We start from the raw sequence: 25124 nt of genomic DNA on the forward strand, positions 1-25124 counted from the left end.
CGCTATTTTCAGAGCCAATAATATGTAATCCAGAGGACTCGACGGGGTGCACAGAAGCCACACTAATCCATAAACAGGCATGAACCCGCTATACTTGTTACACACAATATTGAGGTGTAAGACAATGATTCAGGGAAACTTTTACAAGGGGAAGGCCAAAAGGCATCGACACATAAAAAAAATGCCATCACCTCCAGTCTTTCACAACATGGGTAGAGAGGACAGAAGCCACTCTCAGAAAAGAGGGGTGCATTTTGGATGCCTTTAGACTTCTCAGCACAGCTCCGGGGCCTCAGGTCAGTATATAAAGAGAACACCCTCAATAGGCACGAGTGAAAAAATCAAAGTAACCACAGGGAAACCACACAGGTTACACCATAGCTATGGACGCAGCTTTTCAGCCCACCACATGAGAGGGCTTTGATTATGCTAATGGGTAAAGCTGGAAAACATGTGTAAATCATAGGTCAATTTCTCTTCTTAATGCTATCTTTAAGATCTTACACAATAGATTGTCCATGTAATTCCAAAACGTATAAATCCTATCCATATAGGGTTCATAAAAGGGAGTAGAGAGATAACTAAACATGCACCGTTGCTTGATTTATTTGATTTAAGCGGGAGGCCACTTGGGGTAAGATGGGGAAAACGATTTGCTTTTTTAAATGTTTTTATTTTTTTTTATTTCTAAGACATGGCTCTCAAAGGTTATAATGTCCCAGACATATTAATCAAACTTGTAGGTTGTTTATATTCAGGGCAAAGGCTGAGGTCCAGAAGAGCGTGCAGGTTTTTAGAATTTCAAACTCGAGAAGGGCACTGTAAGACCTGCTCTTTCCACCATTATTTGATACAATGGACGGTGAGAATAGGAGGGAGTGAAATGCAGAGCATACGGTTTAGACCTTTAAATCAGGAACAGGGCCTTTAACAACTAGTATAGCCTTCGAAAACAGGCTATACTGCTATACGGCTAATGAAGTCCTTCAGCCCAGTGGTTCAGTAGCAGTACTGTAGCATCGCGCTACAAATAATCACAGACACTACTTGTAGTTACAACTGGAGCTTTATTCTCTGCATCCAGCCTCAGCCCTGTCCCTACTCTAACCGCCCTCATCCTGTCCTGACCCCTCCTCTTCCCCTCAACCCAACTCGCTCCGCCCCCCCCCCCCAACTACTAGACTGCTAACTTCATTACATCTCCCCTTTTCTTAATAAAACAAACAAACAGTGCTTCAGTCCATCTCTACAATGAGTCTCTTTGGTGGCTGGATATCACAACGTGGCCGCAATGACATGTTCCCAGTGGACACACTCGGCATGGGCTCACTCTGCTGACCTCTGCCTTCTATATCACCAAGGTCAGGTTCTTCAAGTGCGGGAGTGCCAGTCGGGCTCATCCCAGGTCCTTTTATGTCTCGCGGACACCTCTTGAAGTGGGAGATGTTCCTGGTGATTCTGCGTTGTTCAGATTCCGCCGTCAGCATAGTGCCCTTCTGTTGGGTAACTAACAGTGGCTCGTCACGGAATCGGGAATCAGTCTTTCTCTGCTGCTCCTGTTTGACGAAGACATGATCCCCTTCATGCAAGGATGGAGACCTCGCTCTCCTTTTGGCATCGGCATACAATTTCATTCTGTCCTTGTTATGCTGGTCAGTCACAGCCATTTCCTGGTGAATGTGATTTGGCGGTACCGCTTGCAAGGCACCTTCCCATGTCGGGATGCGATTTCTCATTTTCCGCCCTAGCATGAGGGTTGCAGGGCATTGTCTGGTGGTTGAGTGGGGAGTTGTCCTGCAAGCTCTGAGAACTTAATTCAGAGCTGCCTGCAGTTCTCTCTTCTCAGCAGTGGCTTGCTGAAATGTCTTTTTGATCGTAGCCATAAATCTTTCAATGGTGCCATTTGCTTGTGGCCAGAGTGGTGTAACTTTTCTGTGCTTGAAGTCCATGTGTTTCGCAAAGGCACTGAATACGTGTCCATTGAATGGGGGCCCATTGTCCGTTTTGACTTCTTTGGGGACACCCCATGTTGCAAATATCTCATCTAGCACCTTGAGAGTGCAGGAGGCGCTTGTAGACGATATTATTTGTGCGATGGGAAATCGTGAATATTCGTCAATTATGGCAACCACATATTTTCCAGACTGCAGCGGTCCATAAAAGTCCATGGCAATTTCTTGCCACACTCCACTGGGTAGGGTGGTCATTTGTAGTGGTGCCGGTGGATTGCTTTTGCTGGTCAACTGACAGAGGTGGCAATCCTTCAGTGTAGACTCCACCATTTGGTCCAGAAAGGGGAACCAGACGCGTTCCCGTAGAGCTCGCTTCGTAGATACTACTCCTCTGTGGCCTTCATGGGCCAGATTGATAACTCCCTGCCGTAGTTGACTGGGGATGACAAGTCGTTGACCTCTTAGGATGACTCCATCGGTGGTGACCGACAGTTCATCGCAGACATGCCGGAATGCTTGTATCTCTTTCCGGATTGTAGAGTCTGTGTCTTCTTCTTGCGTGTTATATCTTCATCTATTACTTTGGATCTGGTGGAGTACCATTTCCAAGATAGTGTCTTGGGCGGTGACCTACCGAATGACGTCCATGAGAATGGCAGGTGGTAATGCTTGGTCAGCCACAAAGTGGATATACTCCTCAGCAATCGATGGTTCGGATTCTGACAACGGCTGAGGGTGACGGGACATGTAGTCAGCCGGGTCTCCGCCTTCCCCGGTTTATGAACAATAGTGAAAGTGTACTCCTGAAGTCTGAGACCCCATCTCTCAATTCTCTGAGGCATCTTGGATTTCGGGTTGCCGTAGATGGTGATCAACGCCCGATGATCAGTGATCAGGGTAAAGTGCTTGCCATATATGAAGACATGGAAGTGTTCGCATGCCCAGACTACAGCAAGACTTTCCTTCTCTGGCTGCGAGTACTTCTTCTCGGGATCAGACAGGCTGCGGCTGGCATAGGCAACGATCCGCCTCTGGTCAGAGTCATTATCATATTGAGCCAAGATGGCACAGTTGCGTGGCGCTCATAGTCCACGTTTCTTTTATGGAGAAACTTCTTGTTCAGTGCCTCACGCACTTTGTCATAGGTTCCAGTATCTGCAGGCGAAAGATCCTTGATGATTTTGCTTACTTCCCGGCCTGCTAGGTTGCGGAGGGCAATTAACTTCTCTCTGTCTTCCGTCACTTTGGATCCCTCGATATAATCTTCGAAGTCTTCTAACCATTCTTGCCACTTGGGGCCCATACTCCCTCCCGTGGTCACGGTCAGAGGTTCCGGAGCTCGCAGGTGTGATCCTCCCGCGACAAGGGGCTTCTGCTGTGGTGAGGTGTTGGGGGTCACCATTGTGTCGTTGTTTTCTTTTCACCCTTTTGTTGGTGCCTGTTTCTTTATTTATTCTCGCCAATGCTTGTTTATTTACACTTGACAATGCTTGTTTACTTCTTCTCGCCAGTGCTTGTTTCTTTGCTCTTGTCAATGCTTGTTTATTTCTTCTCGCCAATGCTTGTTTCTGTTGCTGTATGCCTGACTTCAAAATGGCCGCTCAGTTATCAAAATGTATTTGGGTGTTTTTTCTAAAGCACACATTGCAAAGTGAGACGATAATGCCTGTGAAAATGGCGATTCTGGTCAAGTTTGCTTTGGTGCGATTTAAACATTTTAAGGCACAGTCTAAAATAATTGGGAATGGGTTCGTAGATTCTATTTCCTGCTCCTGGTTTAATATGAACGATTACAAGTCTAGATGTGTGACTTCCCTTATATGTAATAATGCAGCGTATTTTACATAATGATCACGGACGTAGTTAAATAGCACTGTGCCAGCAGTACAGCTAGCTTGGTCCGTCAGTCACATAAATGTTTATTTAGGACCCTAGCCTTAAAAAAAACGACATTAAACCATTTTAAACATAATAAAAACCCTAAATGTCATAAATATACATAGTGCCCACATCATAAACTCATAATATATCTCCAAATTCTTTCTTTACAGTTATTAAATGAAACCCTCTTGCTATTGTCACATTCAGATCTCATTTCAACTGATAACAATTTCGCAGCATCACACATTAAAGAAGTGTATTTCATAAAAATAGGTTTTACGTACCTACAACTACATTTTAAAAATAACAATCCAATAAAACATGAGTGCAAGTGCAACTAGATTTAAGAAGAGACTAGCAATAACCTCATGTTCATTTTAATCTTCAGGGACATACTGAACTCGAATATAATGGATTGTTAAAAATTCTAAATTAAAAATTAACTCCCTTAATAACTTATTAGGAAGTTCAATCATATAATTTAAGAGAAATTCTGCATCCAGGACCGTAAGGTTTAAAAAACTAGCTTCTTGGTTTTTAAATACTCAACATCCCTCTTGATAGGCATTTCCATTAGTATTTGCCTAATTTCCAACCTTGCAATTTTAAGAGAACTAAATAATATCAAGTTATCAATAAAAATAAAAAAATCCCTTATTCTCATAACTTGGTTTCTGGCCACTTTTGCTCACTTTAGTTCAGTATTGTTTAGTTCCATCTAACACAAAGTCGAGATCTTGTAACAAGTTGGATCATAAAGGGACTGGTAATATTTTAAGGAACTTCGGGGCATATCAGCAAGGCGAGGCAATAGAATTATCGCCGCTTTAGCGTCCGTTTTCGGACGAAAAGCGGCGATAATTTTATTGCGCTATCAGCATGGACACGCTAACGCGTGAATCCATGCCTGAGCGCCTGTTTCCGGAACGCCCAGCTTCGCATCTCTAATGAGATGCTAAGTGGGCATTCCTCACCAAAATAACTGGAGAAATGTCGCTAACCGACATTTCTCCAATTATCAAGCTTCACGCTAACAAGCAGAGCGATAAGAAAAGTAGTGCTAACCGTGGTTATCGCTACTTTCCTTAGGCCTGCTTTTCTTCTGACTTAGCCATGTAATCCAATGGGAGGTGGATTACATGGCTAAATCCACCCTGCCCTATCAGCAAGGTATCGTCGGTCGCAGTGTGATTATCAATGGATTTCCAGCGATAATCGCACTGTTTTCTAGCTAACGCATGGATTTCTATCGCTTTGGAGATGAGCGTTGCTGATAGCACACTATCTCCGCGATAGAATCCAGCGATAGCCGGCGATAATTATCCTAGCGCTAAGTGCGCTTAGCGATAATTATCGCCTCACCTTGTTGATATGCCCCGTAGTGTGGCTTGAAAACAACATGCTTGTGATCCTACACAAATTTCTTGAAGCACTGAACATGGTGGAAGTCCCAAAAGCTGTTTCCAAACACTATTTTCACAGCTATCCCATGAAACTCTTGGGTGCAACAGTAATATGTTCAGGGCCTGCCGAGGTATTTTGCTATAATAAGCCTTATATAATGGGTTAAATGATAGTTCCTCATAATCTCTGTTTAATCCATTTAAATACAGTTTCAATTCATACTTTATTTGATCTAAACAAGTATTTCCATCCAGTGAGGAGTGAACCGTCAAGCCCAACTACATATTTTGAACCTTATTTGGGCTGATAAACCAATAATGGAGACAAGGTTTTTTTACAAGAGATTAATATTTTGGTCTTATCATAGGATGAGTTTCATTGCACTATGAAAAAAGCGTAGATAATTTTCTGTGGCGTCCTATGGGAGTAAAATCTAATATAACCAAATCATCTGCAAAAAAATAAGCAAGGACTATGCTCATACCCATTTTTTGGAGAAGCAGAAGCAGAGGCTTCTAGAATCGAGAGGAGGTCAGCCAAAAAAAAGAACAAAGAGAGTAGGAGCGAACACAGGTACCTGATTTAGGTCAATATTTTGTCAAAGAACCATTAGGCTATAATTCTACTTAATACGTTTGAATACATGGAACATACAAAACTAAACAGACCTTTAGAAATATTAATTGACTTTAGTTTCTACCATAACATTTCCCAGTTAACTTGATTAAACGCCACACCGAAGTTGATGAAATGGACATAAACTTTATTTGATTGTTATATCGATTAATGCTTTATTGGCCACTGAGTAAAGCAGTGATCTTTTGTTGAATGCCCCTATATGAAATTGGGCTATTAGTTGAGAGGGGTTATTAGTTGAGAGAAGTAAGAGCCCTACTCACGTAATTAACATAGTTCTTGTTACGGTGAAACGCAACTCACTAAAAAAATCTGTGCTTAATCCTATTGGAGCTTGGCACAGACCAGTCAGGCTTATTCGAGAGGCAATTTGTAAAGAATTCATGCTGCAGTCAAACAGCAATACAGTGAAAACACAACACAAGAAAAATCACAAACCAACTTAGAAAAATTGAGTAAAATATAATAAATAAAACATCAAAGACACCAAAACAACAAAGATCCAATCAGTAGAATCAGAGTTATGAATTTTTTAAGTTTAAGCAAAAATAGCACCAACAACTACAAAGCGCCATTCGTGATTATCTGGTTTCAGTGAAACAGGCCAAGGTCACAAATTCAGGCCAACCGCGTTGGAGCGGAGGTGGGATACTGGGAGCAGGTTCATCCCAGTGAAGAGTTTACCTTTTCCAATCCAAAAAGCTTTATTCGACAGTAATGTCATAAAAGCACATTTACATAAAAAATAGAAAAGTTTCCAAAGTTAAAACATGATACATACAGGAGGTAAAAAAACATTCAGGGATATGTGCAAACTGCCGAGATCAATGATAGAACACGTTAATATAGTTAAAAGGACTAAGATAAGTAAGACAATTAAAAAACAATTTACAATTCATAACACATAAAACAATGAAAGTGACCTACGGGAGCTTATGTGCACAAAAATATTCTATTCGTTAATGCAGTATATATTACATAGGTGGCCAACTTCATTTTCCAGTTCATTAACACGGGCATAGATAAATCATTAGAATTTCTTCAGTTTGCAGGGAGTGTCTGTAATCTAATAACCCATGTCCAGCTTAAAAATGTGGCTACTGCAACAGCAATACAGGGTAATGTGTCTGTGCGCAATATTCTTAATGTGTCACTGCTCCTTTTAGTACCCAATGACCTGTAAATTGGCAGTTTACCTTTTCAAAGTACAAGTCCATGAAAAAGGACTCCATTCTAAAACCCTTTAATGGTTTAGCTCCTTTCTAAAAAAACTGAACTCCGAGAGTACAGCTGGGTTCCTTTTCTTCCAACCCAAACACAATCTAGTGTGGAGTTCCGCAGGGAGTATTGTTGAGTCCAACCCTCTTTAATGCATATGTCTAGTCATTGGCCACGATTAGAAGGAAATGGTGCTTTAACATTTGTTCCTATGCAGATGACACACAGCTGTTGATCTATATATAGAAAAACAATACAAAGACACTAGAGATAATCTGATCAACTGTCTCTCAGAAACTGCAACTTGGATGAAAAATCACTGTTTGAAGTTAAATGCAGAGAAGTCAGAGATAATTATCTTTGGAGGGCCACACCTAGACTGACGCATTGTGGTGGTCCCAGCCGCTAGGCATTGTACCAGAACCTAAACGGGATGTAAATAAATTGGTAATTCTGGTAGACAATGCACTAACCATGCAAAACCAAGTTAAAATACTGTGTGGTAAATGCTACGCCATGCTTAAACTATTAAAGAGACTTTTCATATGGATCCCGGCCAACTGGAGAAACACCATTGTTCAGGCCTTGATCACTAGCAAACCGGACTATGGGAATGCGTTATATGTTGGTTTGGCTGACTACTTATTCTTATTCAGCAGCCAAACTGTTTTGCAACAAAAATAAATACAGCTCGGCTTCAGTGTGTTTGGAGGTGCTACATTGGCTGCCTATGCGCCTAAGAGCTAAGTTCAAACTATTGTGCTATGCGCATAGAGCCTTATACAAGCTTGGCCCCAAAATCTTGCAGGACAAATTTGAATTTTATGTCCCTCGGCGAGAACTGAGGTCTATCTCGCTATTGAGGTCGCCACTTATTGGAATAAACTTCCTCTAGACCTACGCCTCACTAACAACCACATGGGGTTTAGAAAGAAACTAAAGCCATCGTTGTACAGGACTTAATTACTGGTGCCTCTGACAATTGTCTTCACAAAAAGGGTTAGCTATCCTAGCGCAGTTATATCCCTTGAGATAAATGTTACGCTTTATAAGTACAATAAAATAAATGTGAGAGCCTCACATGGCACTCTTCATATAGCCAGTGCCAGCCTGTGGGTGGGGATGCCCCCTTTGTCTAACCTTCCCCCCCTTACTGGGTCTGGCTTCCAACTGTAAAGGGTAACCAAGAGTAAGCAGGCCTAGGCGTGAGCTGCATTTTCAGAGGCAGGGTTCACAGCTTTAGAAGTCCGGAAGGTGGTGGGTACAGCTCTCAGGCTACTCCTTTGAAGCTCTGGAAGGGCTGAGTAAAACCACCCAGAGCATCTTGTTCAGAGGAAAAACAACATGCGCCACACCCAAGGCCCTTTTGACCCCATATCTGGAAGGAATACACAACACACCACAGGAGAGCCATTCACAGGCGTGTGACCTTGGACCGTGGCAGAAAGAAACATTTAGTTTAGGTAGAAAAAAGCAAACTTTCTAAAAGTGGCATTTTCAGAACCGTAACATAAAATCTCACTTTACAATTAAGTAGGATTTCACAATTCAAATGAGTAGAAGAAGAATTTCTCTAGCTGTTCCCAAACTAAAGTTATCACTTAGTAAGTGTAATAAGGTAGCCCAGTGTTAGTCTAGTGCTACAGTGAAAAACAACTTTGAGAGCATTTCACTGTCAGGACATGTAAAACTTTAATACACATGCCCTACTTTTCAAATACTACTGCAACTTCTTCACATTCCTTGCTTGTTGTCTCCTTCTTTCCACAAACAGTTTTTTTTAACCGTGTTGAGGTTTCATATATCGAGAAGTGGAAATTTAATGACCAAAGCAATAACATGAATAATCACGTATTCTCTTTAAAAAAAAAATAGGATATTTTGAAACCTAGAGAGATACATGAGGAGACTTAGGCCGAGAACTAGAAGACTGACACCATTGTTCAGCGGTCTGAACTGCAACACATGGATTTAAGGAACTGAGGAGCATATTTACAAGCCCCTATCGCCACCACAACCTCACTTTTCATGACATTGTAGTGGTAATGGCGGCTTTGCCTTATTTGCAAGGCAGCAATAAGCATAAAACGTGAAAGGGTGCCTTATTTACAAGGCAGCAGTACGCCACTCTTAACGTGGCTTAACGCTACCTTGTAAATAAGGCACTCTTTCACGTTGTACTTAGCGTGAAAGGGGAGGGTAAGGGATGTTGTGGTGGGCGTTCCACTGCAACACCTATTGATTTTGACGCTTCCCCCTATTTACAAGGGTGACGTAAATAGGACGCAGCGGTAAATTAAGACCAGAGAAAGCCTGGTCTTAAACAGGCAAAACAAGAAGAAATGCTTTATTTCTCCTCATTTTTGGCTCTCTCCATCTGCACCTTGGTACAACAATAGACTCAGGATGCTTAAACAAACATGCCTCCACAAAATAGCTTTTTAAGCTAGTACAACTGCTCTCGCCCTCACACTCCAGAGCAGAACCAGAGAGCTTCCAGGTGTTCTGTAATCAGCTAGCCCCCATCCTTCTACTCCAACATTATGGACATCCACGCAGACTTTGGTCCGACCTCCCCTACTCCAGCTCATCCCTCCGCTTCCTGTGGTTCCTCTCGAGCACTGCAAGACACATCACCTGAAACGAACCAAGGACCTCAGCTTCCACCTTCTCCACTCTCTCCCCTAAGCTGGTCGAGCAACACCTCTTGAGAACCTATGCAGGCTCGCACTCCGAAGCCTGCTCCCCTACAGTTCTCCATATGGCAGCCAGTACTATAGCTGCCCCACTCTGAGCTATTAAATAATGTGATCCTCTCTGGGTCATATCCACAGAGTTTGAAGCAGGCTATTATCAGGCCTCTGTTGAAAAAAACAAATCTTGAAACCATGGACTGTAAAAATTATCGCCCAATTTAGCTGTTTCCCGTACCTGCTAAGGTTCTGGAAATGCATCTTAATATTCAGCTGATGGTGACTGCTGAATAACAACACTGGTTCAATGACTCCTAGTTTGGCTTTAGAAAACATCATGGGACAGAAACAGCATTAATTACAGCTACGGACAGTATCAGACGCTGTGTGGATGAAGGGCAGGGACTGCAGGGACTGCTGCTTATACTCCTGAATCTCTCTGCAGCGTTCGATACCATCTCTCCCACGCTGTTGCTAGACAGACTCCAAGGGCTGGGCATCTCACATCAAGCCTTAGCCCTCCTGTCCTCTTTCCTAGGGGAACGATCTCAAAAGGTGAAGCTTCAGCACTTCTACTCTGAAGCCTTCTCCCTGTCCTGTGGAGTTCCACAGGGCTCCTCTTTAAGCCCCACACTTTTTAACCTTTATGTGGCACCCCTAGCGAACATCATTCACTCCTGCGGAATGGAGGTAGTGTCATATGCTGACGACATGCAGATCATGGTATCAATTTCTAAGAACACAGGCTCGTTATCTGAGAGCAATCGATGCTGTATGACCAAGGTGGCAGAATGGATGGCTGGTAATTCCTTAAAACTGAATGGGGATAAGACGGAGGTGATGGTCTTTGGCCCAGGGGCAACAAGCTGGAACAGCAGCTGTTGGCCTCGTTCACTAGGGACGTGTCCTACTCCAGGAAAAAAGGCTAAGAACCTTGGAGTTCTAATGAACCCGGACTTCAATTTTAATGCCCAAACAAACCGCACTGTCTCCACTTGCACCTGGATCATAAGGATGTTGAAGAAAATCTTCCCTATTATCCTTCACCCTGTACGCAAGCAGCTTGCCCTTGCCCTGGTAATATCCAGGTTGGATTACTGCAACTCACTCTACCTAGACTCGAACAAGAATGCGCAGTATAAACTCCGACTGGTGCAGAATGCCCTTGCAAGACTGGTTCTGGACATTCCCAAATGAAACTCAGCTGCCAAGGGTCTGGAAACCCTACACTGGCTTACAATCAACAAACACATCAGCTTCAAATCTCTTTGTATGGTCCATAAGGCTCTCACTCTTCCCTACACAACAAGACTAAAATCCATGTTTAGTTGGTACTCCTCTGGCAGATTCCTTTGCTCATCTTCTAATCTACATCTCCACTTACCCAGAACAACAAGGAAGAGATGGGACGACAAAGCTTTCTCGACTGCCGCCAGTAAGCTCTGGAATACCCTAAAAAAAACATGAAGGCCATCTCCCAGCACCTGCCCTTTAGAAAGGCTCTAAAGACTTGGCTATTTTGCATGTAGCCATCTCATGTATCACCTTCTCTCAGGGAATCTCTTCTTGGAAGGTAGTCTACAGTGCCATGATGTCCTCCGGTAACTGCTGCGCTTTACAAATTAAAATCAAATCAAACCATGCTGTTGTAAATATGGTGCAGGGCTGCGTTTCTGAAGTGGCAGAGTGATGCATTAAGCCGGGAAGGCTAACGACGCACTCCATCACTTCGTTGTAAATATGCCCCTAACTGGTCTTCATAAAGAGGCCACTACTTCTTTCAAGAGATTAGGATCTATTGATATATCCTTCAAATATAAGGAATGTGCTTTAGTAGATTCATTCCTCAATAAAGAAGTTTCTAAAACTCTATTTACAGTTTTCTGCATTGATGATAATATATCCAACACTAAAGAGGTAGGAGTAGCTGACACATTTAAATTAGAGTTCTGCAGATTATTGCAAGTTGGCTATGAATCCTGAAAAATCATCAAATTAGATATATTTTTCAATTGATAACATTCTGGAGACAAAGGAAGATGTATCTAAGAATCATTAATTTCATTCACTGTCATATCATGTTGTTCAAGGTTTGTAAAAGGTACAGTAAACAAATGAGAAGTTGAAAAACTGACCGAGTCAAAAAAGAGGTAGAAAGATACACTGACAGAATTACTGTTTGAAGTTGTATAATTCACATCATTATCCAGATTATCAGCAACCCCTTCAAAATATTTGTAAACATAATTACACATTGAGTGAACAAGTGGAAATAAAACAATATTTTTGAAGTTGGTGACTGTGGTCTATAAGATTCAACGGAAAAGCCACGCGTGTATTTTAAAATTTGGTTTTCAGGTGTGGATTTATAGTTTCATTGTTATCTATAGACTAGAGCAGTAAACTAAATTTGCATGATTTAACAGAGTGTAACTGTCCCCTAAACTTTGAATTAGTTAACAATAGCTGGAGCTCTGTGGACATGCACATTGTTCATAAAACAAACACTTCACACCGGACAAAACAAAGGGGTATGTTGCTCTCCTCACCTCCTGTCTACTTTAGTTATATTACGTAGTGCACACCTGCTGCCACCAGCGCTCTCCTCAAAAACACGTGAAAATGTATGCCTCAGGCAGTCTTTAGGTAATTCTAATACATTTTTAAAAAAAGATTTTGGAAAGTCTTCTCCCAAAGCTCCTTGCTGTAAAGCAGTAAAAGAAATGGATGCTTTGGCTGAGAAACACCCACCCCATACAACTTACCCTGCTCAGTCCCATAGATTCCCAAGACTAGAGCCAGGGGAGCTAAATAGAGATTGGCTTTGCCGCCTTCACACAGAGATATGAAGTTGGCTTTGAAGCTGGGAAAACAGGAGCAATTGGATTGGAGCTGAATCCCCTATATTTGAGCCTTTAAAACATAAATTAGCCACCACCAACACCGATAAAAAAGTGCAGGCGTGTGCACCACAAACATAACTTTGCCCACTTGATGTTTATGTGGATAACATCAGGCTGTCGGCTCTTCAGGACAACCAATTACAATATAGATTAATAGATCGGCAACACAAAATATACTTCTCTATGTACTGCACATGGCATACTGAAAGTGAACCAGATTTGGTTTAATGGTCAATTTTTTAATATTTAACACATAAATATAACCTAAAGTAGGCTGAATACATTAAACATGATATTTGGTCTTAGACAATAACTGACCTCCCTCTTCTATGTATTTCAGGTGTCTATTGGTTTGTTTAGCCTGAAGAGTACCTACTGTGTGTCAAAGTGAACCTTTACTATCCTATTTAGTCAGCTCCCCAATGCCTTTCAGTAGGTGATTTGTGATATTTTGTTCTGTCAGTCGCAGCATGCAAGCAGCTCATCAGAAGAGGTACTCAAAAGGAGACAAACCATGCGATACACATTACAAAAAAGACATACCTGCTTTGTTTCTTCCTCTTTGAGAGTTTCAATGGGGTGATACAGAGCAAATATGATCAGGTTAAAGAATGCAAATGCAGATCCTAAATGTAAATAGTAGGGTAAAAGCTGGCTCTGGACCCATCCATACATGTGTCTGGTTAGGTTGCTGCCAAGCACAGGACCTGAAAATAAAAGGTATAGTAAATGTAAGCTTAATTCAAACTAACATCTAAAAATTACCCTAATGGAGAATCTTTTCTCCCAATCCAGAGGCTCTCTTCCATTATCAATCAGTGGACCTCGTGGTAGGACTACAAACTGCTCTACAGCTATTTAATTTACATCACTGGCATGCATGCACCATGCACAGGCACGCCCCACTTCCCCTGTAAAGGTGCATACCTTTAAAGTTTCCTTCCCCTAAAAAAGAAGCCAATCGTGGTTTTATTCATCAATGTTTAAGGGTTTGGCATGAGGGATCTGATAATTCGATGGAACCAATGGACTAAACATAACAAAGGGGCATATGTATCAACCGATTTTGTATTCGCAAACGCTGCGAATCGCAAAAAAACAGCGTTTGCGAATACAAAATCGCAAAAGGAGATGTATGAGGCATTTCAGCCTCGCAATCTTAAGGAATCGCTAAATTTGCGATTTCTTAAGTTTGCGTAAGCATTTAAGAAATCGCGAATTGCGATTTCTAAAATACAATGTAACACGCACCCAAGTTGTGCGATTTCACCTTAAGAAATCGCAAATTACCACCAACTTCCAGTTGGTGGTAAATTGCGATTTCTTTGAAATATGCACTTTTTTGCATATTTCAAAGTGCCATGTGGTGCACATACATGCCCTTAGGGCATGTATGTGCGCCATATGTGCACAGATGCTGATTTCAGGGGTGCATCAGGGTGTCCTCATGACACCCTTGCACCTTTGAAATTATTCTCAATTTGCGATTAGCAAATAGCGAATCGCAAATTGAGAAGGACTTCCCATTCATTGCTATGGGCCTCCTGGCCCATAGGAATGAATGGGAAGGTATTCCTTAATTACGATTTCGCAATTTGCTAATCGCAATTAAGGAATTTTAAGTAATCGCAAAAGTGTTGCAATTTTTTAAATACATCCCGTTTTGCAATTCTCAAATAGCGATTCTCAAATAATCGCTATTTGAGAATCGCAAATGGAGCTGATGATACATATGCCCCAAAATCACTATAAAGATAATGTTACTCTACTCCTACATACAGGCTCTGAACCAGAGTGCAGGTTCCACAGCAAATACATAGCTGCTCTACATATTTATCTAAGAAGTACATTTCTGGAGATCCCCACCAAGCGACCTAAGCTCGGTTGGCGAGAGCTCAGACAGTGGCTTGAGGGTCTATCTAGCACAGAAGATAACCAGTGTGAAATGCATGATGTGCTTCGCCTTGTAATGGAGTCCTCATCTGCATATCAGCCTCTAAAGGGAAAAAACAGGTGGTTTTTAGGATGCTGTACTCTGGTTTTATTTAAATAAAAATAAAGAAGGCACTTTCTGAGTGTGGAGGCACTGGGCTGGAGCTGCTATCCACATACCACAAAACCAGGAGATAAGCTTAGTGTCCAACAGCTAGTAACTCACTTTATAGAACTCGGGTATTTTATATTTCTTTACACTGTCACTACTGTGTTCCTATACAACAGTGTTTTCTGTATTAGGTATCTGTGATAAGTAGTACTGCATACTATAGGAGGAGCCTGTACTGCATACTATAGGAGGGGCCTGTACAATCAGGATCTTGTTTTGGTGAGAGGGTTGTAATCTTTATTTTTACAATATGGAAGTCAGACCTGGGTACCATTCACTTGATTTTGAATGTTATATGTGCCGTATAAGATTTTACAGTAATTTTATTTGTGTTGTATGTTTACAAGAGTGTTCCAATGTTCACCATCATTTAGTGATAGCGAGTGGTGTACAGCTTTTATATCTAGGGGCCTTGGTCTGACTAATGTATTGGTATTTGCATTACTGGTTTACTCATATTTTTATTTTGTGCTTTTTACTATTTGAGCATTGTTTTACTGTAAAGGAATCTGCAGCTAAAAGTCTCTATCAGATCATCTTTGCCATTAAAAAGATTTTAGGCTGTTCCAGAAAAAACTGAAAAACGGCTGATCAATTTTTCATTCCTTTCCATTTGCAGATACAGCTCTACATTTGTGTCGTTACTAAGTGCCAACAAAACTCTGGTGAAAGTACACTCTACTAAGTATGATTAAGATAACCATGCATACTAAGGTTTGTCCTGTCTGCCCAAAACTATCCAAGGAGAACCATTTCTGAATTCATCAAGAATATTCATCAAAGTCCTGATAGCTGTAATCCACAGGGCAGGTGAATAGCGTCCTAGCAGGCATGCAGCATTCAGAGAAGTGGAAGCAAAACCTGTGTAGGAAAAGGCTATTTTCCCGAATGTATCCATGCACCTCAATTCCCTGGTTGGCAGAGCAGTAGGGAATGCACTGGGATTAATTTCGCTGGTGGAAGCCTGAACCACCATGCTCTCAGGAGTTGGGTGATGGGTGAGAAAAGCCAGGTTCCCAGGAGCAGGCCTACAATGCCTAGCCAGTTGACAACTTATTGGGGGTCGAATAAGGTTCAGACCAGGTTGCTATCATTATTTCTGTTAAAGCTTTGTTGAAGGGCAACAAGGGCTCTGAAGCAGCAGGCACAGGCTAGAAAGTTTCCACCAGTAAATCTGCCCTATTCTCTATCACAGGTAGCTGAAGATCAAGTACTGCTGCTGGTCTGTGGACTACTACCACAAAAGAGGCACTCTCATCTCTAGGGGGAAAAGGGGAGAAGATGTATCCTAACGCCTAGGGCGGTCGATCTCAAATCTGGGGAACCGGGTTCGAAAATCAAAATCCTTTGATTCTCGGCAATTCACTTAATCTGCTCGTACCTAACAAAAAATAGTGTGTCCTTGTGTAAGCAACTGGTGCTCATGTAAATCGCTCTGATACCCGATACCTCTGGGTCACGTTTGTACTATATAAAACTCCGGAAAAAAAGAAAAGACTGGTAGGAAGTCCAACTCTGCCACTGGCCTTTTGCAAATCTAAATATAGGTCAGCATCATCAAGGTCGTGAGAAGGAATTAAGTTCACCGCCTTTTCATCATCAACTTGTTCTGAACACTTCAAAGCACCAGGGGGCAGATTTACAAGCCACTTGCGCCACCAATGCATCGCTTTACGTGACGCATCGGTGGTTTTTTTTTACGCAAAATTTACAAGGTGACGCGTCCATGGAGATGCCTCACGTAGTCGGAGATGCGACGGAATGGAGCTGCGTGAGAATCGGTTGCGTCACGTAAGTATTAAGATATGCAAGGTAGGCGTTCCCAACCAAAAAGCAACGCATTTCCGACGCAGGCATATGTATGTCATTTCCCCGCGTCGACACATCTACGAAATGCGTCACGCAAATAGGAAAATGCGCCAGCAAGCCTACGCCTCATAAACCCACGCGCAGGAAATGATGCAAGTACTCCAGAACTTGAAATAAAGTGCAGCAGAGCAGTTTTGAAGCAGAGCAAGCAACATGGACCTACTAATCCTGCAGCTGGGAGTTGAACAAAAAAGACAACAACCACCCCCACAACAAATCCCACGACCTCACCCTCCACCATTACCACAAAGGCAGCGCAGGAGAAGGGAGCGCATTTACCGTACAAGGACTACCCTCATCGGACTCCGGGACGAACAAGACCTCAAAATGTATCGCCTTGGAAAGAGTCCATTGTGAACTTGCTGCGGCAGATCACACCACAGATACAGACTCCAACTGAAAGGGGCACCAACATCCCACCGCTGACAAAGCTACTGGCGGTTTTACACATGTTGGCCTCTGGATTATTTCAAATAACAGCTGCACAAGCGGCAGGGGTCTCACAGGCATCTTTCTCCGCCTTCCTCCCTTCGGTCTTGGATGCCATCATTCGGCTCACACCGCAGCACATCCATTTCCCAAACACACACCAGCAGCAGATGGACATTAAACAAGGCTTCTATGCCATTGCTGGATTCCCCCATGTGCTTGGAGCAATGGACTGCACGCATGTTCAGCTTGTACCACCTGCAGCAACTTCACACTTATACCGCAACCGAAAGCACACCACTCCATCAATGTCCAGGCCATTGTGGACCATCGGGGACAATTCATCAATGTCTTTGCCAAATACCCTGGGAGTGTGCATGATTCATATATATTCCGAAACAGCATCATCAATGAAGGTTTCGAAAATGGACAATATGGCAATGGGCTCCTTGTAGGTAAGCACAAATTAATGTACATACAAGTATACTCAGCAACAATAGCTTCCACTATGCCACATTACATGCCCTTAGGTCCAAATGATACAATACGTCAATGTGAAAATGCAGAGCCACATATACATTATAACCACATAACATACAGTACAAAGTTGCATACACAAATAGCAGCATAACCTAAAGTTCCAAGGGACACCAGATAGGAATGCATGGAAATATCACACATAAAACATTGTTGATCACTAAGTCACACTGACGACATATCCACACATGGCATCTAACTCAAATTAACTATTGAAAGGTGCAGTAAGAAATGCATGTAAATAGCAATATAATCCTATTACAATGGGCAACCATGTGTATATATGTGTACATATCAATTACGCACCGTAAGCATGTATTGGTGCACCATCTGACAAACGTACCGGTTCAGGGGCATGTCAAGCATAATGAGTGACAATGCAGGCCCAAAAACATCAAAACTGTGTATCAAAAAAATGTGTCGGACCACAATGCCAGGCTACTGACTCTCCTTTGCACAGACTAAACATCATCTGTACCCACACATTGAAATGTGCCCAGATGTGGAATGCACAATGTTTGAAAGTGTGCAATAAAGCAAAACATAATCGGGAAGAGTCACAAGGAAGTGCTGCAGCGCAGCAATGCAAGCCCTTAGGCAGTGGCATGCTGTGGTACTACCAAAGCGCAGGAATGCCACATATTTACAATGACATGTAGCATGCCTGTGCTCTCCCCTGTGCATGTGCAAAAACAGATGCCTGTGTCATGGTGAGATTGTCAATGTGCACAAAGTGGCACAATGCTGCCCCAAATTGATCATCACAGGCATTACCTTCTTCAAATGTGTACTGTAGAATGCAGCATGCATTGAAAGATAAATAACAAGGAGAACAGAAAGAGTTCACCTTGTTGCGCCTCACTACACCAGCCCTATGGTGGTGTAGCATTCAGACGCATCTCCATATTTACGATTCCCACCAAATTAGAAATTGTGTCTTGTGCCATGTGTGTCTTGTGAGAACACCCACAGCAACACCCATCATTTTACTCCTTATTATTTCTAGACAAAATCTATTGAATTGAACAATTCCAAATACATACATCCGTGTAATATTGCCTGCGTACCAACATAGTACTGAAGGAACAGTGGAAACACATTAAAACCATTGGGTGATAAGCTTCCTGCTCTTTCATAATCCATTCCTCCCGCAATACAAAATGAGTAGCACAGATAAAGGAAAGTCTGATAGTGTGTTGCAATACACACGCATCTGTTCCAACTATATTCTGCGATCAATTCTAATCTAATCCCCCACAACTACTCCCCTCCCATCCCTCCACCCAGACATGTCACTATCAGCTCTTCTAAAGTGTCACAGTGTGAGTTTGTAGTGCTGAAGCTTTGCTAGTTGGGTAATGAGAACAATGTAATGGGAACTTCACCATGGCTGGGAAGTTACGCTGCTCATAGGCCCTGTTCACTTTGCACTGGTGGAGTTCCCGGGAGAGTGTGCCTAGTCCTCCCCACTTGGAGCATTACCTATGGGATACTAATCGCTATCACTGTCCGGAATCTTCAAGAGCAACACTAATGTGTCCCATGCTTTAGACACATCTAGCGCCTTCTCAGTTCCCACTCTCCTCGCCTATTGCAAAGTAACCACCCATTCACATTCAGCACATTTGATGAATTCTGTCTTACATCTACTTGTGGTGGGGCACCTTTGTGATTTTCAATGTAAAGTGATTTTGTGCTCAGCCAACAGGAGTCCCATATCAATAAATGTACTAGTGATCTCATTCTGAGCTGTGTGGGGGAACCAATGTAGTATACAAGGTCCCATAGCCGACGCCAAGTCTCTGTCATTAAGTACGTCCAGTAAGGTCAATACTGCAATCCAATATGCAGTCAATTGGGGGCAGCCCCAAAACATGTGCGGAATTCCGCTCCCTCTCCCACAGCAACGTGGACACATATCTGAGCCAGCATGAAAAATATTATTTATGACGTTTTGCCGGTGTGAGGTAAGCTCGATGCAAGATGTGAAAGTGCACCAACTGAAAGTGTGCGTCCCTAGTGCCCTTCCATGCCCACCCTACAATATCGTCACATCCGTTATCTCCTCCCCCCCCAGCTAGTTTCCATTCATGACGCAGTTCTGACAGCATCTCTTGCGCCATGCGGCGGTATAGGCATGTAACCGCATTGAAGGTTCCCACCACTGTTACTATGTATTGACATCCCAGGCCTGTTTTGTTTGCCATGAGGCCCTCCTTCCAGTGTCGACGAAGAGCCATAGCAAGTGTTGTGTGCAACTAAAAGTTGCCCCCTGATAGCCCAGATCGCTCATGTAGGTCAGCAAGGGGAAGGAGCATGCCATCCTCATACCGATCCACGATAGCAGTTAGACCCTTTGCCTGCCAAACAGACAGTCCCCCCTGGTCCCACAGCGAACTAATACCTCACACATTGATAATGGGATGTCACATGCATATTGGACATCAATCTTTGCCCCTGTCAAGCTCCTCATCCAACCCCGCCATGCTGTCTTGAGTTACCCTGGGTGGCTGCCTGTCGGAATATGGAGGTTCAGTACAATTTGAGAGAGTATTTGAAAGCCAGGTCCCTCTCTCTCTGTTCCACAGTGCCCGGCAAACAATCACCCATGTTCTGCGTGAACCATTTAAATTGGGCTGCTAGATGATATGTGTTGAAAAAAGCAACTGCCCATCCCCCCGCTGAGCGTGCACACGTCAGAGCAGTCAAGGTCACACGCTGTCTATCTACCCCACACAGGAATCCTATAAACATGGACTTGAGTAGTTTCAAACATTGCGCTGGCAGCCATAGTGGGAGGGTCACGAAAATAAATCAAAATTCCTGGCAGGGCCAACATTCAAAGTAAGGCCACTCGCCCAGCAAATGACAATGGAAGAGTCCCCACAAAATCTAAAATACACTTCAGTCCTGTAATCGCAATGCAAATGTTTCCTCCAGCAAGTCACTCCGTGCGTGAGAAATCTGTGTTCATAAATACCTCAGGTATATATATATTGCACTGGCAACCCAGCTGTGGTCTGAGGACCCACCCACGCCTCTACTGTTGGAAATAAGCAGGATTCCAAAAAATCTACACAAAGGACACCCACCATGCCAACGTCATGGAGCAGTTCTTTCGCCCCTTGAAACGCTTCCCCTGTATTAGCCAAAACATCAGTGATCATCTGCATACAGGTCAATACGATGATTTTTCCCTTGCATGCTTAAGCACGGGTAATGCAGACCTGTGGCAATGTGTCCTACCGCTAAGGCAAACTAAAGGGGGGACAGCAGGTATTCCTGTCTTGTGCCTCTGGTGATATCACAAGTATCAGATATCAAGCCACATGTTTCAAATCGTACAGTGGCGTGTATATATTACAAGCATGTACATTTCACAGAGTTTGCTCCCAGGCTGAACTCATTCATCACATGGTACTAATAGGGCAATTTAAGGCTACCAAATACATCTTCAATGTTCAATGAAAAGATAGCAGCCTCGGACTCTCGGTAAGAATCCGCTTAGAGTCTCTGCAATAGCTGACGAACAGTTGTTATCAGCTTCCTGCACTACCTTCAAAAGCACTTCGGGTCCCACCCTCCACGACATGCTGCAACCTCTACAAACTGTTTTAAAGGCATCCCACTCCACTAAAGCAGATGTCGCTGAGCCCTCATCATCTAGTACGTTTTGATTCATGTCCGCATGCACTATATTGCGATACACTGGATCCCCTAAGGGTTCAGGGCGCATGCGCCAAGTGGGTATCCCAGCTTGTGAGCGAGTCCACTGTACATAGATCAAGAGGGTCGTCATGATCGGACAGTGTCCTTATGAGGTATTTGCTACTCTTTACCCTGGCATGCACACCAGGAGAGCACAAAAATGCATCGAGCTGGACGTGGAGTTCATGCTAAGCAAGTAAAAAGAAATAGTACCAGTCCTCAGGGTGCTGGGCCCTCCAGGTATCCACCACCCACCATCTGACATGCCAATTGTGTCTGGATTTCGCTGTTTAGTGAGTGGGTGTGTTCAGGAAGCGGGGGATGTAAACGATCTAGGACCACATTTAGAAAACAATTAAATCACCCCTGATCAACACTGATCCTGTAAGAAAGTGCGCCAACCTCCCGGACAGATGTGAAAAGAAGGCAGGCAGCTCAATATTAGGTGCATACATGCTTCCACTGACTACATTCCGCCCATCCAGTTACACCATAACTACAACATATCTGCCTTCAGTGTCTATGAGTTGGTTTGTGCAATGAAAGGGCACTCACGCCCGCACACAAATCTGTACCCCCTGGGCAAATGCTAAATAAGTATTATGAAAAAGTTGGGCATGCCCTCGCAGCTGTAATGCCCTACCCTCATGGTCATGCAAGTGGGTCTCTTGAAGTAGTGCAAGCTGGACCCCTCAATGGGAAAATATGCATGTACATGATGACGCCTCCACATGCGTTGCACTCCCCTCACGTCACATGAAAGACAGTAATAAATATTTAGCAGTACCCATGGCAAGTAGACCTCTGAGCCAGTCTGAGGTACGCTCTCTCCCCAGCAGCTCCACGGTGCCCTGCTCCGACGCAGATTCCACCGGTCCAACCCAGGCAGGGTTCAAGCCCGCTCTGTGACACCTAGTAGTGTCTTTGTCTTCTGACTCTTGCCATCTCCGACTTTCCCTGATGCTTGCCATCTCAGTATTGTCCTTGGTGTCTTGTGCCTAATTATTGTTTTGGTGCGTTGGGCCTTGTCATTGTTACTATTGTTTTGCCTGTACATGTAATCTGTTGCCTGTATTACGTGTATTATCCTCAAGTCACCCTGTCCTCCTACTTCTTACACGCTGATTTCCCGCTGTTACCGCCCCCACTCCCGCGTCCCAGCTGCACGTTCACGCCACCCTCCCCTACATAATTGCAGCCGCTGCGTGGTCGGACAACGGACGTGCACAGCATGTGCGCCTAAGGTAAGCTCGTCTGTGCACGTCCACGCCTGGACCACGCACAGCACCAGAACCATTGGCCCACGCAAGAGCCACGCCACCCGCCGACGCTACGACGCCAACTTCCTCTACAAACTCAATCCAGGCGTTCACCCAACTGCTTTCAGGCCACACCGAAGCTCAATCACGGACCCTTCTCCTGCCATGGCTGCAGCTCCACCAGCCACTGAAAACCTGCACGTTCTGCCCCTCCCGCCAGGCCAGGATGCAACCACCTCAGATGCATACCGCTCTACACCCGCCCCGTCCACAAGCATGCCATCGAACTCTGGGACCTACCCGACTCAACCGCCGCGGATGTCGCAATCCTAATGGAAACCTGGATGAATCCCTCCTCGGCCACCGACATTGCCATAGAGATCCTGGGCAGCTACAAGATCACCCGCAGGGACCACTCCAACAGACCATGAGGAGGAATTGCCATCATACACAGGAATGCCCTCAGATTCTCGACCAGCACCGAACACACCTTGACTCAAGCACCACCCTCAGAGGAACTCCCGTTTACAGACCCCCCGGACCCCCACCACAGTACAGCGACTCCATCTCTGACATCTCCAACACACATGCCCATGCTTCCACTGACTACATCCTCCTAGGAGACCTCAACTTCCACCTCGAGAACACCGACGACAGCAACTCCAGCGCCCTGAACGAAAAACTCGGTAACCTCATACTCAAACAGCTTGTCACGACTCCCACACACTCTGCCGGACACACACTCAACCCCATCTTTTCCACCATCAACCACATCACCTTCAGCCACACCACCAAACTCCACTGGACCGACCACCACTGCTTCCACTACACCTTCCAGAAACCCACCACGCACCACCACCCGCAACGGATCCAATAACAGCTGAAACTAGGTCACCAAAGACCAGCTCATCACCACCTTCGCCCGAGACCCACCAACTGACACCACCTACACCAACACAGCCGCACGCAAGCTCAGACAGTGGCTCTATGTCTGCGCCCACACCCTCGCCCCAATCAAAAAACCCTCCCAACAGACGCACCGACAGAAAGGCAAGCTGGTTCACCAAAGACCTCCAGGAATCCAAGCGGACTTGCAGTGGACTCGACAAAAAGTGGTGCCACTAACAGACACCGTAAAGAATGCCAGCCGCCACCAACTCATGTGATCCACCTAAAGGACCTCCATCAAGGAACGCATAGACAACAACGCACACAACAGCAAAGAGCTCATCACCATCATGAAGGAACTCTCCTACGACATCCCACCCTAGCAAAACCTGTGCAACTCCCTAGCCACCTAACTTTACCGCAAGATCGCAGACATCCACAACAGCTTTAACACCTAGAACCCCCCGCCACTGATACCGCAGACTCACCCCCCCCCCCCCCAGCCTCACCAATATCCTGCTTACCTAGACCCACATCAACAACGACAACATCTAAACCATGAACACCATCCACTCCGGCTCAGCCTCCAACCCCTGCCTCACCACATCTTCAACAAAGCAAACCGCATCATCGCACACCATCTCCCGAAGATCATCAACAGCTCCTTCAAGACCGCCACCTTCACGGAAAGCTGGAAGCACACCAAGATCAATGCCTTACTCAAGAAACCCACAGCGGACCCAAATGACCTCAAGATTTTAAAACCCATCTCCCTGCTCCCGCTCCCAGCGAAAGTCATCGAGAAGATCGTCTACAGACAACTGACCCACTTCCTTGAGGAGAACAACATCCTGGAGTCATCCCAATCTGGATTCCGCAGCAATCACAGCACCAAAACCACCCTCATCGCTGCCACCCACAACATCAGGACCCTGCTGGACAACGGCAAAACCGTGGGCCTCATCCCCTGGACCCCTTGTCCGCCTTCGATGCCGTCTGTCACTACACCCTATGTACACGCCTCCACAGCACAGGGATCCGCGACAAACCCCTAAACTGGGCTACCTCCTCCCTCACTGACAGAACCCAGAGGGTACGCCTTCCTCCATACCGATCAGAAGCCACCAAGATCACCTGCGGCGTACCCCAAGGATCGTCCCTCAGCCTGACCATCTTCAGCGTCTACATGGCACAGCTTGCCAACATCGTCTGACCACACAACCTCAAGATCGTCGCCTACGCCGACAACTCCCAGCTAATCATCTCACTTACCAAGGACCCCGCCACCGCCAAAAACAACATACACAAAGGAATGAAGGCCGTCCCCGACTGGTTTAGGAACAGTTTACTAAAGCTAAACTCCAACAAGATGGAAGTCCACATCCTCGGCCCCACCCCCTCTGCCTGGGACGACTCTTGGTGGCCGGCCGCTCTGGGAGCCGCAACTACACCCACCAATCATGCACGCAACCTGGGGTTCATGCAGGACTCATCGCTTTCAATGACCCAGCAAGTCAACGCTGTCTCCTCTTCCTGCTTCAACACCCTCCGCATGCTTCGCAAGATCTACAGATGGATCCCCAACGGAACCAGAAGGACGGTCACCCAGGCCCTTGTCAGCAGCAAAATGGACGTAAACGCCG

The 25124-nt window shown here is 44.5% G+C and overlaps 1 protein-coding gene across 1 annotated transcript in view; it reads right to left on the bottom strand.

The window, feature by feature from the left end:
• The window catches only part of LOC146834925 (transmembrane protein 205-like), a 216135-nt gene that overhangs the window by 50643 nt on the left and 140368 nt on the right, over positions 1 to 25124 (bottom strand). The window contains exon 2 of the mRNA XM_085602543.1: positions 13231 to 13394. Coding sequence (XP_085458669.1) covers positions 13231 to 13394 — 164 coding nt within the window. The remainder of the gene's footprint in view (positions 1 to 13230; positions 13395 to 25124) is intronic.

Source organism: Triturus cristatus, chromosome 4_2, assembly GCF_964204655.1.
Source record: "Triturus cristatus chromosome 4_2, aTriCri1.1, whole genome shotgun sequence".
In the NCBI taxonomy this organism is placed as follows: Eukaryota; Metazoa; Chordata; class Amphibia; order Caudata; family Salamandridae; genus Triturus; species Triturus cristatus.